Raw genomic sequence first — 13,464 nt, 5'->3', positions numbered from 1 at the left:
TTTGACACCCCTGATATAGAATATGATTGCCTGTTACTACTGGATTAAACCAAGTACAGCCTTTTAATTCCTATTTAATGTAAGCTGTACTTGGCTACCAGTTCATTTCTGGATAAAAATTCAAGGTGCGGGTTATTTTCTGTATAGTTCTATAATATATGGCTTGGAACATGGGTATTTTGATGCTGTACACTCCAAATATAGGTAGTCCTTGAATTATGACCATACTTGAACCCACAATTTTGGTCATTAGTTGTGATGGTCATATAGTAGGTCACACATGACCGCACCTGATTTTATGATCTTTTTTGCAGTTGTCATTAAGCAAATGCCACAGTCATTAAGTGAACACATTATTTGCTATGTGGTGGGTTTTGCTAGAAACACCGTTTTCCAGCAAAACATAGTAAATTGTGGTGATGTGACCATGGAAAACTGCAAATGGCTGTAAATGCAGGCTGGTTGCCAAATGCCTCAAATGTGGTCACTTGACTAGAGGGTAGACGTCAGAACTTCAAATTTGGATCATAAATCTCTTTTGGGATCTGTCATAACTTCAGATGATCACTAAGTGGCCAGCCATATGCCAAGGACTACCTGAACAATCTAGACTAATCCCAATCACTAGGAATTTTCATGGGAAGGGGGCTGAAAAATAAGCATTCTCTATGAACCCCTGTGGAATAATTTGTCCCTAATAGTAATTTAGGCCCCTTCTCTGATAAGACACCTGTAAAGAGTTGGCTATTTCAGAGAGACTTCTGGAAAAGATGATATTGGTGATAATAGAATATACCTAGTAAAAATATGAAATTATGCAAGATTTGTGGAAAAAATTGATTATTATTATATACAATATTATTGTTTTGCTTCAATTACCTCTAATTTGTAACTTGGTTTGATGTGCCATAGAAGTTATAGCAAATAAAACAATGAACTATACCTAATAATAACATAAACACAAGTGAAGAAAACACAGCAGTTTTGCTAGTGATTTCTTATTATCACTGTATATTACAGCCTCTGACCCAAATGTTATCATTTAGGTGTAGGTGTCCATGAAATAGGAAAAAAAAATGGTTCACTAATGTTTTATCCTGGAATTCTGAAAACAATTCTGGATTGGTTGTGGTCCATCCAAAACAAAACCTGGATCATTTTAATTCCAGGTTTCGTCTGAGAAAGAATCTGGAGGACTGGTCCAAGATGATGAGGACAAGGCTGATTCAAATAGTACTGCTCCTAGTTCCTTCCTCTTTCACATTCCCAATGTGTCAGCCTGCTTTCCCTTATTTCCCTTTTGTTGCTATTGTGCCTGAATTCAAATATAGCATGCTCACCTGGCAGTCTTCTTACTGTTCCTTTCCTTTAGTTGCCATATGCTTACCCAGCCCATTTGTCCTTCTCCCTATCTTTCTTCCCTGTAGCAGCCTCCCATACATCTGTCTCCTGAGTCTTCCTTTCTCTTAGCTGTGACTGTTGTGCTACAATTTAGTAGTTCTTCGCAGGTTGCCTGTTCACAAATAAGGAAGAATTCATTTCGGTAGCCATGGAAGTTTACCAACAGGGGTATAACAATTTACTGTATAGTTCTCTATATACTTTAAAGGTAAAGGTAAAGGTTCCCCCGCACATGCGTGCTAGTCGTTTTCCGACTCTAGTGGGCGGTGCTCATCTCGGTTTCAAAGCCGAAGAGCCAGCGCTTGTCCGAGGACATCTCCGTGGTCATGTGGCCGGCATGACTAGACACCAAAGGCGCATGGAATGCTGTTACCTTCCCACCGGAGCGGTCCCTATTTTTCTACTTGCATTTTTACTTGCTTTCGAACTGCTAGGTGGGCAGAAGCTGGGACGAGTAACAGGCACTCACTCTGTTACGCGGCACTCGGGATTCGACCCGCCAAACTGCCGACCTTCTGATCGACAAGCTCAGTGTCCTAACCCACTGAGCCACTGCGTCCCTTCTATATACTTTACTATACTGTATTTATCCATTTTGATCAACTATTTTGACTATCTCTGAGTTCCCAGGGCAAGGATACAGATGGAAAGTTATTAATTTAGGCCTGACTGTTCTTCCCAGGTTAGATAGTTCCAAAATGCAGACTTTGCTTCAGATTCTAACTCTGTTAGGAGCTAAATTACGGTAAGCTAATTTTGCCTTTCCATATCCAGGATTTCTAGTTTAAGAGGTGTTGTAGTTTGATCAGAACCCATGGATAGGAAAATCGTTATCCATAAGGTGTTGGGAGACAGTTTATCCAATAGGCTCTGGTTCCAGATTAATAGGAACTAGCCAGAAATTATTAAGAGAACCAGGGACATTGGATAAAGTCAGACTTTATTTAAAAATTTAAAATAGCCACCAATCTCAAGGTTCTTTGAGTAAACCAGCCTCCACCCAGAGGATGGCCTTTGGGACATACCGTACTTGGAGAGTTGGAGCACTGTACTCAGAAAATTTAGATTGAATATTTCCAAGAATAATATTAAGGATGTAGATCTAACAATTTTTCATATACTGTATGATTTAGCTTCAAATAATTAGGTAGTCACAAGTACAAAGCTTTCCCATTTTACCTGGAAGAAATTCAAGATACTTGAAGCACATTTCTGTGTTATCTCCATTTGAACTTGGACTGTCTTCTTGCTTGGGGCATTGAAAACACCCCCATCTCCCATATTTAAAATATTGGATCTGCTGTCATAATGCCATGGATATGGTTGGAGTGAGAGAGAATAAATGGTTAAAATCATATGTAGTGCTTTGAGTAACCTGTCCAAGCTACTACAGGGATCTTGGATTCTGCATATGGAAACATGTTAACTATTATTGTATAAGCAAGTGGGAAGCGTGGGAAACCAAAACATCAATGATGTCATTCTAGAACTACTGCATTTTGAATTTTGAGCATAAATTTTGAAAACTGGAATTCTTACTTTATATTATAAAATTAGAATATAACTTCATTTTCATTGTTTATGAAAAAAGTGCAAGTACCCATATAGAAATAGTTTAAATCACTTTAAAATAAGACTTATAGTAGAATCTCAGTGTACCCACTGTGAATAAGACAGCTCTTTAAATCCACAGCTGAGCTACAGATCCATAGAGAGAATTTGAATGACTGTAAAATATAAGTATTTCAGAGATTTCCTATTTAGATCACGTTATGTGCTGTTTACCTGAATAAAGCTTATGTAAGAGCTTGTCTTATGATATTTTATAAAAAGTAAGTTTACAAAAAGTATTAAGACAAGAGATTTATAGTAATAATATGCATTTAATGTGTAGAAGTGTTCCACCAAAGATTTTATAATTAGACCTCAGTTTATTCATATAGAAAATGGGATTGTTTTGTAGGATTGGATCTATTCTATTGGATCTAATGAGCTAAACTACCAAATGTATTTAGCTGGCAAGTTATGTATGCTTAAAATCCACGGGCTGCTTAGTTAAAGTTAGCCCAAGGGCATCACACTAAATATTCCCTTATTGTTGTTTTCTGTATTTAATAACGACTGGATTAGTGTTGGGAGTGTTTTTAGAACCCTTTATTTAGGCTGCAAAAGGGTTTATTTGACGGTGCGGATGACGGTGAGGCTAAAGCAGCAAGACCCCTTTTGCCTACACTGAAAGCTATGCCATTGCCTATGAACCGCTCGCTTCATACACTTTACTAGAGCAGCAGTTTCAGCCTCAGAGCTGTACATCCCGCCTCAGCCATCTCTCTTCCACTCATTTTTACATTTGCGCGCCCTTTCAATCCCAAGTGACGTATCTCCCGCCGCGACCAATCAGCAGTCTCTTCTGGTCAGGACAATGGAAGGTGTTCCTCCAACCCGCTTAGCTCCTGCCTCAGCGGCAGCCAATAACAAGAAGCCTGTGTTGAGAGTAATGTTACCAGTGCCGAGAAGAGTGAGGAGGCTGCGTATCGATCCAGCTCACAGCCATTGCAGTGCATTGGACTACATACTAGATCCAGGCAGCCTTGGTGGCCGGCGTGAGCGTGTTTGCGACTTGTTTGAACTGCGGTTCTCGAGCGTACGAGAGTGTGGCACAGGGTAAGTATATTGCGGGGTCCTTGGCAAAGCAGCCAGCCGGAGTTGAGGAGGCCGACGCTCCCAGCCTGGCAACGGTGAGGCTTTGGGGTGCGAAGGGCAGGATTCGTTCCTCACAGCCACACACACACAAAGGGGGGAAATCGGGCTGGGACCGAGCACACACACTTTCCTCGCCACCTCGGAGACGGAGGAGGGTGGCGGGAAGGCGGCGAAGTCATTAAAAAAATAAAGCCGCCTGGGGAGTTTCGAGAAGTGGGGAAAAAAAAGGACCATAAATCCTGGAAACCCCCCCCCCTTTCCCGTCGTGCCCCAAGATCCCCAGTCACGGTTGGGATCGGCGCCGTAAATCCGTGTAAATGGATCCGTTTTAGCCCGGCGAGCGGGGCGGCGGAAAGCGGTCCAAGTGTGAATAAGCCGCTTAACGTTAGCAAGGCGATACGGAGCCATCTAGCCATTGCTGCAGCCTCTGTGAAGGGTTGATGGTGGTGGTGGGGAGGGGGAGGGAGAAGCGGCGGACTCTCCACACGGACGCCCCGGTCGGCCGAACGGGGAGGAAAAAAGGAAGAAAAACGGGGAGTGGGCGCGGAGGGGGGGTCGCCTCGCCCGCCAGGAAGCCCCGCGATGCCGAATTGCAGGAGCGTTTCTGGGCGTTGCTGGCCTCGGGGCGATAAATCACCTCGGGAACTGCGCTTGCTGTAACATGGCTGACGAGAGCCGTGTGTAGAGCAGGAGAAAACAAGGCGAGAGGAGGGCTGGCTTTGCGCGCAAGGCAGGGGGAGGCGCGGACGGGCGGGCGGGCGGGGGCGCAGTTCAGGGGAACTTTTTCAAGGCGCCTTTTTCTCTCCTTGGGCGAGGAAAGAGCGCCGGCGACCGTTTAAAAGTCCAGGTCGGCTGCAGGTGATTTATTTTATTTTATTTTTTTGGCCTTTCTTTTTCCACACACAGTCCCCCCCCCCTCCAATTCACACACACACCCGCCCCGGAGTTAATTGGGGCTTTAAAAAAAATAAAACTAAAAAGGAGATGTTCTGGCGGGCTTTGGGAGAAACGAGACACTTCCCCCCCCCCTCCCCGTTTGCATTTGCTTGCAATGGCTGAATGTGTGCGCCAGAGTACAGAGCGCACCGACACACGCACACACACACGCACAAAGGGAAGGAAGGAGCCATATTCTCTACGAAGCAGCGGCCATTCCGAGAAGCGGCCTCTCTTCCTGCCGAACGAGTTGCTGCAAAGGCAAGGCACGGGGAGCGCTCTGGCTATGTGTAGAGGCGCCGCCACGCAGCGGGCAGGGCTCGGGTCCCGCGCACCCGCCGCCAGCGCAGCCTTTCCGTTGTAGCGGAGCTTCCGCGAATCGCATTTCGAGGGGACTTTCTCTCATCAACAAGGCGTTTGCACAAAATGGAAGGAGAATTGCTGCTGTCGGTGGTGACCTTCTTAAGCAGAAGCCTGCGCCATTGTAGGGGGGGGCGAAAAAAAACCCGCCCCGCTTCTTCGTATAATACCGAAGCACATGGAATTAGAAGGATCCCACAGTTGTACGGCTTTAGCTAGGGTGTCTGCGTCCTTATTTTTTTTTAAAAAAAATATGTCTATTATTAGGTAATACCTTAAAAAAAAACAACCCGCACGTGATACTTCGCTTACCCATAATGTGGACTTCGCGTTACTTTATCCTGCACCTTTTCTAAAATTGCATACTTGGAAACACTTAATAAAGCATGTTTAGAATGTTTACTACGGTGTGATTATTTTTCTATTGTACTTTAAACAGTGCTCTGTATTCATTGGATGAAAATTAAGAAAAAGTTTTCAGATGCATTACACTTTTCATAAAGTATGTTTGCAAATTAAATTTATTCAAATAACATTTTCTTAGGGTAAGGCAAATTAAATATAGTAACATGTTTTTTTTATAGATTTCTCTCTTTTCCTATGTTTTTTTTTCATTATTGAGTCTAGTTACTCTGATATCCTTATTTATTTTGGGGAGTTTTTCTGACCTGTTTCCATATAAGCATGAGTTGATTTTTGAGTCTTGTTTAACAGTCAGAAACTTTAAACTGGATGTGTTTAGTTAGGAAAAAGAAATCTTTTTTCTGTCACACAGGCCAAACTGGCAGGAAATTGAGCTTAATAATACTGGCCAGAACTGTAACATATTTCCATACTTAAATTGTGCATATTAAGGAAGAGAAGTGCTTCATGGCTATCTAAGAAAACTCAGAAACAGTATTTTTTCTCCTTAAAAGAAAAGTTTAATGCAAATAAGGAAAACCATTTAAACACTTTAAAAAACAAAATATTTAATTTAATTTATAGACATTAACTTGATTTGCTGGATCAAATCTTAAGGCTGTCTAATAGGAAACTATCGTTATATTTTTAAGCCCTTATTTGTCTAATTCACACTGGAGTAGTTTTTTTATTGCTTTACCAACATCCTTTTCTAAATCTGTTGGTGGCAGCTCAGATTTCATTGTTTTTAAGAAGTAGGACTTCTCTTTGGCTCAATTATAAAAGCCTGCAGAAGTACATTTGTCATTTTATTGCCTATTATGTAAAAATAATAATAGAACTTTTCACAAACCTTTTTTTTAAATCCACAATTTCCCTAACCAGTTCTAACATTTTCTTCCTTACAAGTTTGTTTTGAATTGGCACATGGAAATTCCTATCTAATATGTTCACTATGTGTTTATGTGCCTGGAAAAGTCAATGGTACATGCATTCCCCTCTCTGTCCCAATGTTCTAGAATTCAGAAAAATTATATTCACATAATCCAGAGAGTTGGCATTAGCATGTCAGTCTGGTTTGAAAACATCTCCAGAAATGTGGCTGGTCTTAATCTGCCAAAAATGTACTGGCATTCTAAGATGTGGCATGCCCCTTCACAGACAGTGACCTGTTTCCATCTGTTGGCGAAATTGGTTGTTGCACATGAAATTGGATAATTTAGTACAAATTTAATATTTGTGATTAAATACCACACCATAAGAAGGATGAGTAAAGGACAATGCTTCTGCATGTATATCATCTGGACAGGTCTCATATGAACAGTTGTAAAGAAACATGGTAAAAAAACATTGATTTATACATGGAGGAGGAAAAAGAAAAATAGGGTACTTGATATGAAATACAGAAAATAGCTGGGGTAGATGTCTTCAGGTAAACGTACATACATACCTGCGCATGGAGGATAGTTTTGGGTTACACAATAAACAAGGTGTGTTCGTCAATTTAGTTTGAAAGAAAAGATTGAGAAGTTACAGACTTCTAGCCCAATTAGTAGAAAATATTCTGTAGGACATAGTATCAATTTATGCTGTGTCATAAAATTTATAGATATGTGTTATGTATATACATTCCTTGCAGTTAAGGAAAATATACTTTGAAACACTAGTGTAACATTTTTTGATAATTTGTATAAGCCTAGGCTATTTGAATTCTTATCGCTAAAAATTAACATGCATCCCGTAACATAATTTTTATAAATGGAGCATTTGTCACTGATAGTATCTTCACTATTCATCTGCAAATGTGCTAGCAATTACAGAACCAGGAACCTAATGTTGTACAGTATATGCAGACTTCGGATATTCTCCATTCCTTGTCTCCAGAGGATTTCCAAATATTTGCTACAGATTTGCATGTATTGCTGTAACAATATTTAATTTCTAGATCGGAAAACTTCTTCCGTAGGCTAAGGGCTATAGTTGACCTTTGTTATCCAGGGCCACATTTCAAGAGATAATGGGGGTGGCAAAGACCTAAGTTAAATATAACTCCATGTTTATATTTTGTCATGTGTTTTGGTATTTTTTCTGTTAGAAAGGAAGGGTTTTGGATCCTTGTACATACTTGGAGACTAATGCATTTCTAGACTAGATAATCAGAGAAGGTTTGATTATAACTTTTAAAATAAATAGTCCCCAAAGTCAGATAAGAGTGCAGCTTTATCTCAGAATGTAAGTTTGACCATTCATAACGTGCTTACTATGAAATCCAAAATAATTTGTCAAGAATTTCCATTTGACTTTTAGAAATCTTCAAAAATGGGCAAAGGTGATCCTAAAAAGCCAAGAGGTAAAATGTCCTCATATGCCTATTTTGTGCAAACCTGCCGGGAAGAGCACAAGAAGAAACACCCAGATGCTTCAGTGAATTTCTCAGAGTTCTCAAAGAAATGTTCAGAAAGGTGGAAGGTACTGTTTGTTAAAATAACAATAAAAAGCACACTTATATTAATATAATTTTAAAAATATAATTTTAATGATTTAAATATCATTTAAAAATATTTTTATTCATAAGAAGATTCCAAGCTAGAACTATGGATAAACTTTCATTAAGGATGCTTTCTGGTCATGTTTTATATACATATATAGACTATGTCTGCTAAAGAAAAGGGGAAATTTGAAGATATGGCACGAGCTGACAAGGTTCGTTATGAAAGAGAAATGAAAACTTATGTACCCCCAAAAGGAGAGTCAAAAAAGAAATTCAAGGATCCAAATGCACCAAAGAGGCCTCCGTAAGTAGATTTTTATAGTTCGCATGTATGTAGTTGTATTATACCAATACACACAGAGAAGATTTAATAGTTGAAAAATAGTGCTACCCTTATTTTTGTGTCCTGTTATAATTTACTATTTGTGAATAATACTGTTTTGAAGCTGCTATGCAAAAATCATTTGTTAAAACCTTAATTGTTCTGTAAATCTATTTTCAGTTCGGCATTTTTCTTATTTTGTTCTGAGTATCGTCCAAAAATCAAAGGAGAACATCCTGGTCTTTCCATTGGAGATGTTGCAAAGAAACTCGGAGAGATGTGGAATAATACCTCTGCAGAGGATAAACAGCCCTTTGAAAAGAAGGCTGCTAAACTGAAGGAGAAATATGAAAAGGTAAATTACAAATCCATCTTAACATAGTAAGATTGGAATAATAAATTCCAGGCATTTATATTTATCAGGAATATAGCCATACGTTTGTGCATTTTTTCTGGAGTATAGAATACTTATTTTCTCTTTATATTAAAATTCCTGTTTGGTTGAAACACCAAATAAACTAGTGCATTTAGACTTGTTTCCTTTTTAGTGGAATGTGAGTTCAAATCCCTCCTTAGTCATGAAAGCCAGTTCCTTCTCAACTCTCCTCACAAGGTTGTTGTGGGGAAAATAGGAGGAAGGAGTATTAGGTATGTTCGCCACCTTATGTTGTTTGTGAAAATAAGGTGGAATTTAAATAAAATACATTTTTAAATGAAGCTGAAGCATTAGGAAGACTAGTAATTTTTTAAAAGTAATTAGGATTAATAATTGCATCTTGTAGACAACTTTAATAGATTGATAATGTTATGGCTTTACTGCATGTTGATTAATGTAAAATATTAGGATTCTATCTTAGAAAATATGAAAGAAATATTTATTGAATTTTCACAACCATAATAGGAATTTTATGAATTTTGGACATAAATTTGTACTTGTGGTATTGACAAAATATACTATATAAGACCACTTTCACTTGTGGGATTATAGCACATGGTTTATCCCCTTGTTTCAACTGGGACTAGAGAAGGACTTAAATAACATCATTTGTAGTAAAGGTTCCCCCGCACATGCGTGCTAGTCGTTTCCAACTCTAGGGGCCGGTGCTCATCCAGCGCTTGTCTGAGGACGTCTCCGTGGTCATGTGGCCGGCATGACTAGACGCCAAAGGTGCACGGAACACTGTTAGCTTCCAACCGTAGTGGTCCCTATTTTTCTACTTCCATTTTTACGTGCTTTCAAACTGCTAGGTTGGCAGAAGCTGGGACGAGTAACAGGCGTTCACTCTGCTACGCAGCACTCGGGATTTGACCCGCCAAACTGCTCATCTTCTGATCGACAAGCTCAGCGTCCTAATGCACTGAGCCACCACGTCCCTTTTATGATTTGTATTAGGAAGATGAATTTATGAGTTGAGCATCAACACTTTAGATGATGCGTTAATGAGTTTAGCATCAACACTCAGAATATTTTTCATTATAAAACACAATTTAGAATATGAATACAGACTTGGCAATAGAAAAAAGTTTTAAAAAACAGGTGAAGTAAAAATGAGGATTGGCTTATTGAGCTTTACTATGCAGTTCAAAGGAATGTAGTTTATACATGCTGAAGGTGGCACTATCTACTCTTTAAGTGAAGTGTGTGAAAAGTTGAATTCTTTTGTTTAAACTTTATTAAGTGTAATCATAACCCAGCCTTCTGTGACATCCAAACATGATTTACGCTCAGAATTACAATTTTGACTGATTTGTATTTAAACTGAAGAACTATTGATCTCATTACAAACAAGAGTATGTTGTGTAAATAAAGTTTTTTTTTTTTTTGCTTTTCAAACCAAGGATATTGCTGCATACCGAGCTAAGGGAAAGCCTGATGCAACCAAAAAGGTAGCTCCCAAGCCAGAGAAAAGCAAGAAAAAGAAAGAAGAGGAAGATGATGATGAGGAAGATGAAGACGAGGAGGACGAAGAAGAGGAAGAAGAAGAGGAGGAGGAGGAGGAAGAAGATGATGAATAAGTCTTTTAGATCAGATTTTCTTGTCTATAAAAGCATTTAACCCCCCTGTACACAACTCACTCCTTTTAAAGAAAGGAAAAAAAATTAAGCATAAGGCTGTGTAAGATTTGTTTTTAAAACTGTACAGTGTCTTTTTTCCTTTTTCTTTTTTTGTATAGTTCAAAGCTACCAAATATGTCTTTTGGTAGACTTGTCCTTTAGTGGTATCTCAGTGGCCACTAATGTTGCCTAGTACAGAATGGGGGTTGTAAATTGGCATGGAAGTTTAAAGCAGGTTCTTGTTGGTGCACAGCACAAATTAGTTATACATGCAGATGTAGTTTATTATTCATCTTGAGTTGTCTGCCTCATAAAATAATAGTTGTTCTGTTAACTAAATACCACTCTGTAATTGCAAAAAAAAGAAAAAAGTTGTAGCTGTTGACATTCTGATTGCTTCTAAGTAAATACATTTTTAAAAAAATTAGTATTGTTGTCCTTTTAATAGGTGCCCTTGTAAAGTCAACATTTCCCTTTTTCCCCCACTTCTGGAAACCTTTTTATGTTTCGCCCTTTTGGGATCACGTCAGAATTTTGTCTCTTCATGTAATAAGTTGATAGAATGATACAAGAGTTTTGAGCAACATGCCCTATATAATTATGATAGGGTAGGAAATAAATATTTACCGGAATATGCAAAACATGTTTTCCCCCATGTAACTGGTCACAATAAAAAAATGTTCTTAACCAATTTGTATTTGCTCAGCTTTTGCTATGTACAATATTCTACTGAGTTGTATAAATTTGCCAGTTATAGAAGGATGAGAATTAAAATACAATTTCTGTGGCATGAAGTACTTCTAGGAGAAAAATAATTTAGGGTGCTTCTGAGGCCACTAAGTATATTCTCACTTTGATGTGCAAAGAATTTACATGTATGATTTCATCGGCTAGTAGTAAGTTGAATTTGCAAATACTTTAATACAGAAGAGAGTAGTCTAAGCAGGTAAAGTTAAATGCTAAATTACTGTAATCCTTTTAGGATACCATGTCAAGTGATTGTGGGCTTTATGCCATGGATACTCCTGGTAGTAAACATCCCACAACAAAATACTTTACTTTGCTAATGTTTTTTATAAGTGATACCATTGATTGATTTGTATAAATTCATGTTTTCAATCCACTACTAGTTTTAGCCCATTTTCAAAATTTTGTATTGTCTCAAATTAAAATGAGATGTATCTTTTTCTGTTACCTTTTATAACATTTTTGATGTCTGCCCATTTTGTAAGTTAAAATAGTAGTGGGAAGTGCATTTTTTTCCATTTAGCTGTGAAATATAACATGGTATTCCAACAACCTCTGATTTGATAAAATATAGATTGCTTTGAAAACCAAAGTTAAATTTTTTGCATTTTCAATAAAAATGCTGGCAGTTATGAACTCGGCAGAATAATCTGGGGATTGATTGAGAATTCTGTAGTTATGAAATAATGGTGCCAGTGTTTAAAAAAAATAGCATTCTTGTAATTTTACACACTTTTTTGATGGAGTATTGTTTTGTTATACAATTTTGACTTTTAAGATTCTTACTTCAATTTTGCATTTTATGTATAACCTCAGGAGAATATTGAACATCTGATTTCCTGGTTGATACTAATAAAATAATAATTACAGAGGTTTTATATATTTAGTTAAGTTATTTTACTTAGAATAATTTCCACTGATTTAATCCATTACAGTATATACCACACCATTGAAATCCATAAGCACCAATGTTTGTCACTAACATGCAATAGCTTTATTAACCTTCAAAAATACAAAAAAAATGTTCAAGGAAGGAGTTTCATGACCCCAGAAATTGCCTCAGTGGGTCTAGTTTACTCTAATCAGGATTCTGGTGCGGAAAGACAAATATATTTTTATGTAGTTCCTGGACAATATAATCCTATGGATATGAGGTGAGAAAGAAGACTCAAGTCAACATTTTTCCAGATAGCTAAAAATTTCATTCAGGGTTAACTTAAAACCAAGCTTGATTTTATGTAATTTCCCTTTGCCCTAGCAGCTTGTTTATCTCACATTTAGGAAAGTCACCAGCTCTTATAAATACTGACATAAGTAATAGTGGTACTTGCTAATCAAGTCATAAATAACCCACTTAAGAATATTGCAAAAAACCTAACATAGTTGAAATCAAGTAACATTTTGATTTCCTAGGTTTTGTAAATGTAATCCTGATTATGCAGATAGTAAAGTATAAAAAAGAAATTAAAAGACGCTCCTCAGGAGGAAAGCCATGGCAAATCTAGACAGCACACTAAAAAGCAGAGACATCACCCTGTCAATAAAAGTGCGTATAGTCAAGGCTATGGTCTTCCCAGTTGCAATGTATGGCAGTGAAAGCTGGACTATAAGAAAGGCTGAGCGCCAAAGAATTGAGGCCTTTGAACTATGGTGCTGGAGAAGACTCCTGCGAGTTCCTTGGACTGCAAGGTGATCAAACCGGTCAGTCCTAGAGGAGATCAACCCTGACTACTCTTTAGAAGGCCAGATCCTGAAGCTAAAACTCAAATACTTTGGCCACCTAATGAGAAGGAAGGACTCACTGGAGAAGAGCCTAATGCTGGGAAAGATTGAGGGCAAGAGAAGAAGGGGACGACAGAGAATGAGGTGGCTGGATGGAGTCACTGAAGCAGTAGGCGTGAGCTTAAATGGACTCCAGAAGATGGTAGAGGAGAGGAAGGGCTGGAGGAACGTTGTCCATAGGGTCACGATGAGTTGGACATGACTTTGCAACTACAACAACAACAAAGTATAAAAAATTATGAGAGGATAAATTGTTTAAAAGATT

The 13,464-nt window shown here is 38.3% G+C and overlaps 1 protein-coding gene across 1 annotated transcript; it reads left to right on the top strand.

The window, feature by feature from the left end:
- Positions 1-3,868: 3,868 nt before the first annotated feature.
- On the top strand, positions 3,869-12,289 carry HMGB1 (high mobility group box 1). Its single transcript, XM_083362841.1, has 5 exons — positions 3,869-4,065; positions 8,110-8,271; positions 8,452-8,597; positions 8,796-8,970; positions 10,455-12,289. Exons 2-5 carry the CDS (start codon positions 8,122-8,124, stop codon positions 10,629-10,631), a joined length of 648 nt encoding a protein of 215 aa, XP_083218967.1. The 5' UTR covers positions 3,869-4,065; positions 8,110-8,121; the 3' UTR covers positions 10,632-12,289.
- Positions 12,290-13,464: the final 1,175 nt, after the last annotated feature.

Source organism: Vipera ursinii (genome assembly GCF_947247035.1).
Source record: "Vipera ursinii genome assembly, chromosome: 4".
NCBI classification, from domain to species: Eukaryota; Metazoa; Chordata; class Lepidosauria; order Squamata; family Viperidae; genus Vipera; species Vipera ursinii.
The sequence above is the reverse complement of the archived record's forward strand: the minus strand, read 5'-3'. Positions and strand labels throughout refer to the sequence as shown.

Coding starts and splice junctions, on each gene's coding strand:
- HMGB1 (XM_083362841.1), top strand. CDS start 8,122: ATGGGCAAAGGTGATCCTAAAAAGCCAAGAGGTAAAATGTCCTCATAT. Junction 8,272..8,451: donor AATGTTCAGAAAGGTGGAAG/GTACTGTTTGTT, acceptor ATACATATATAG/ACTATGTCTGCTAAAGAAAA. Junction 8,971..10,454: donor TGAAGGAGAAATATGAAAAG/GTAAATTACAAA, acceptor TTTCAAACCAAG/GATATTGCTGCATACCGAGC.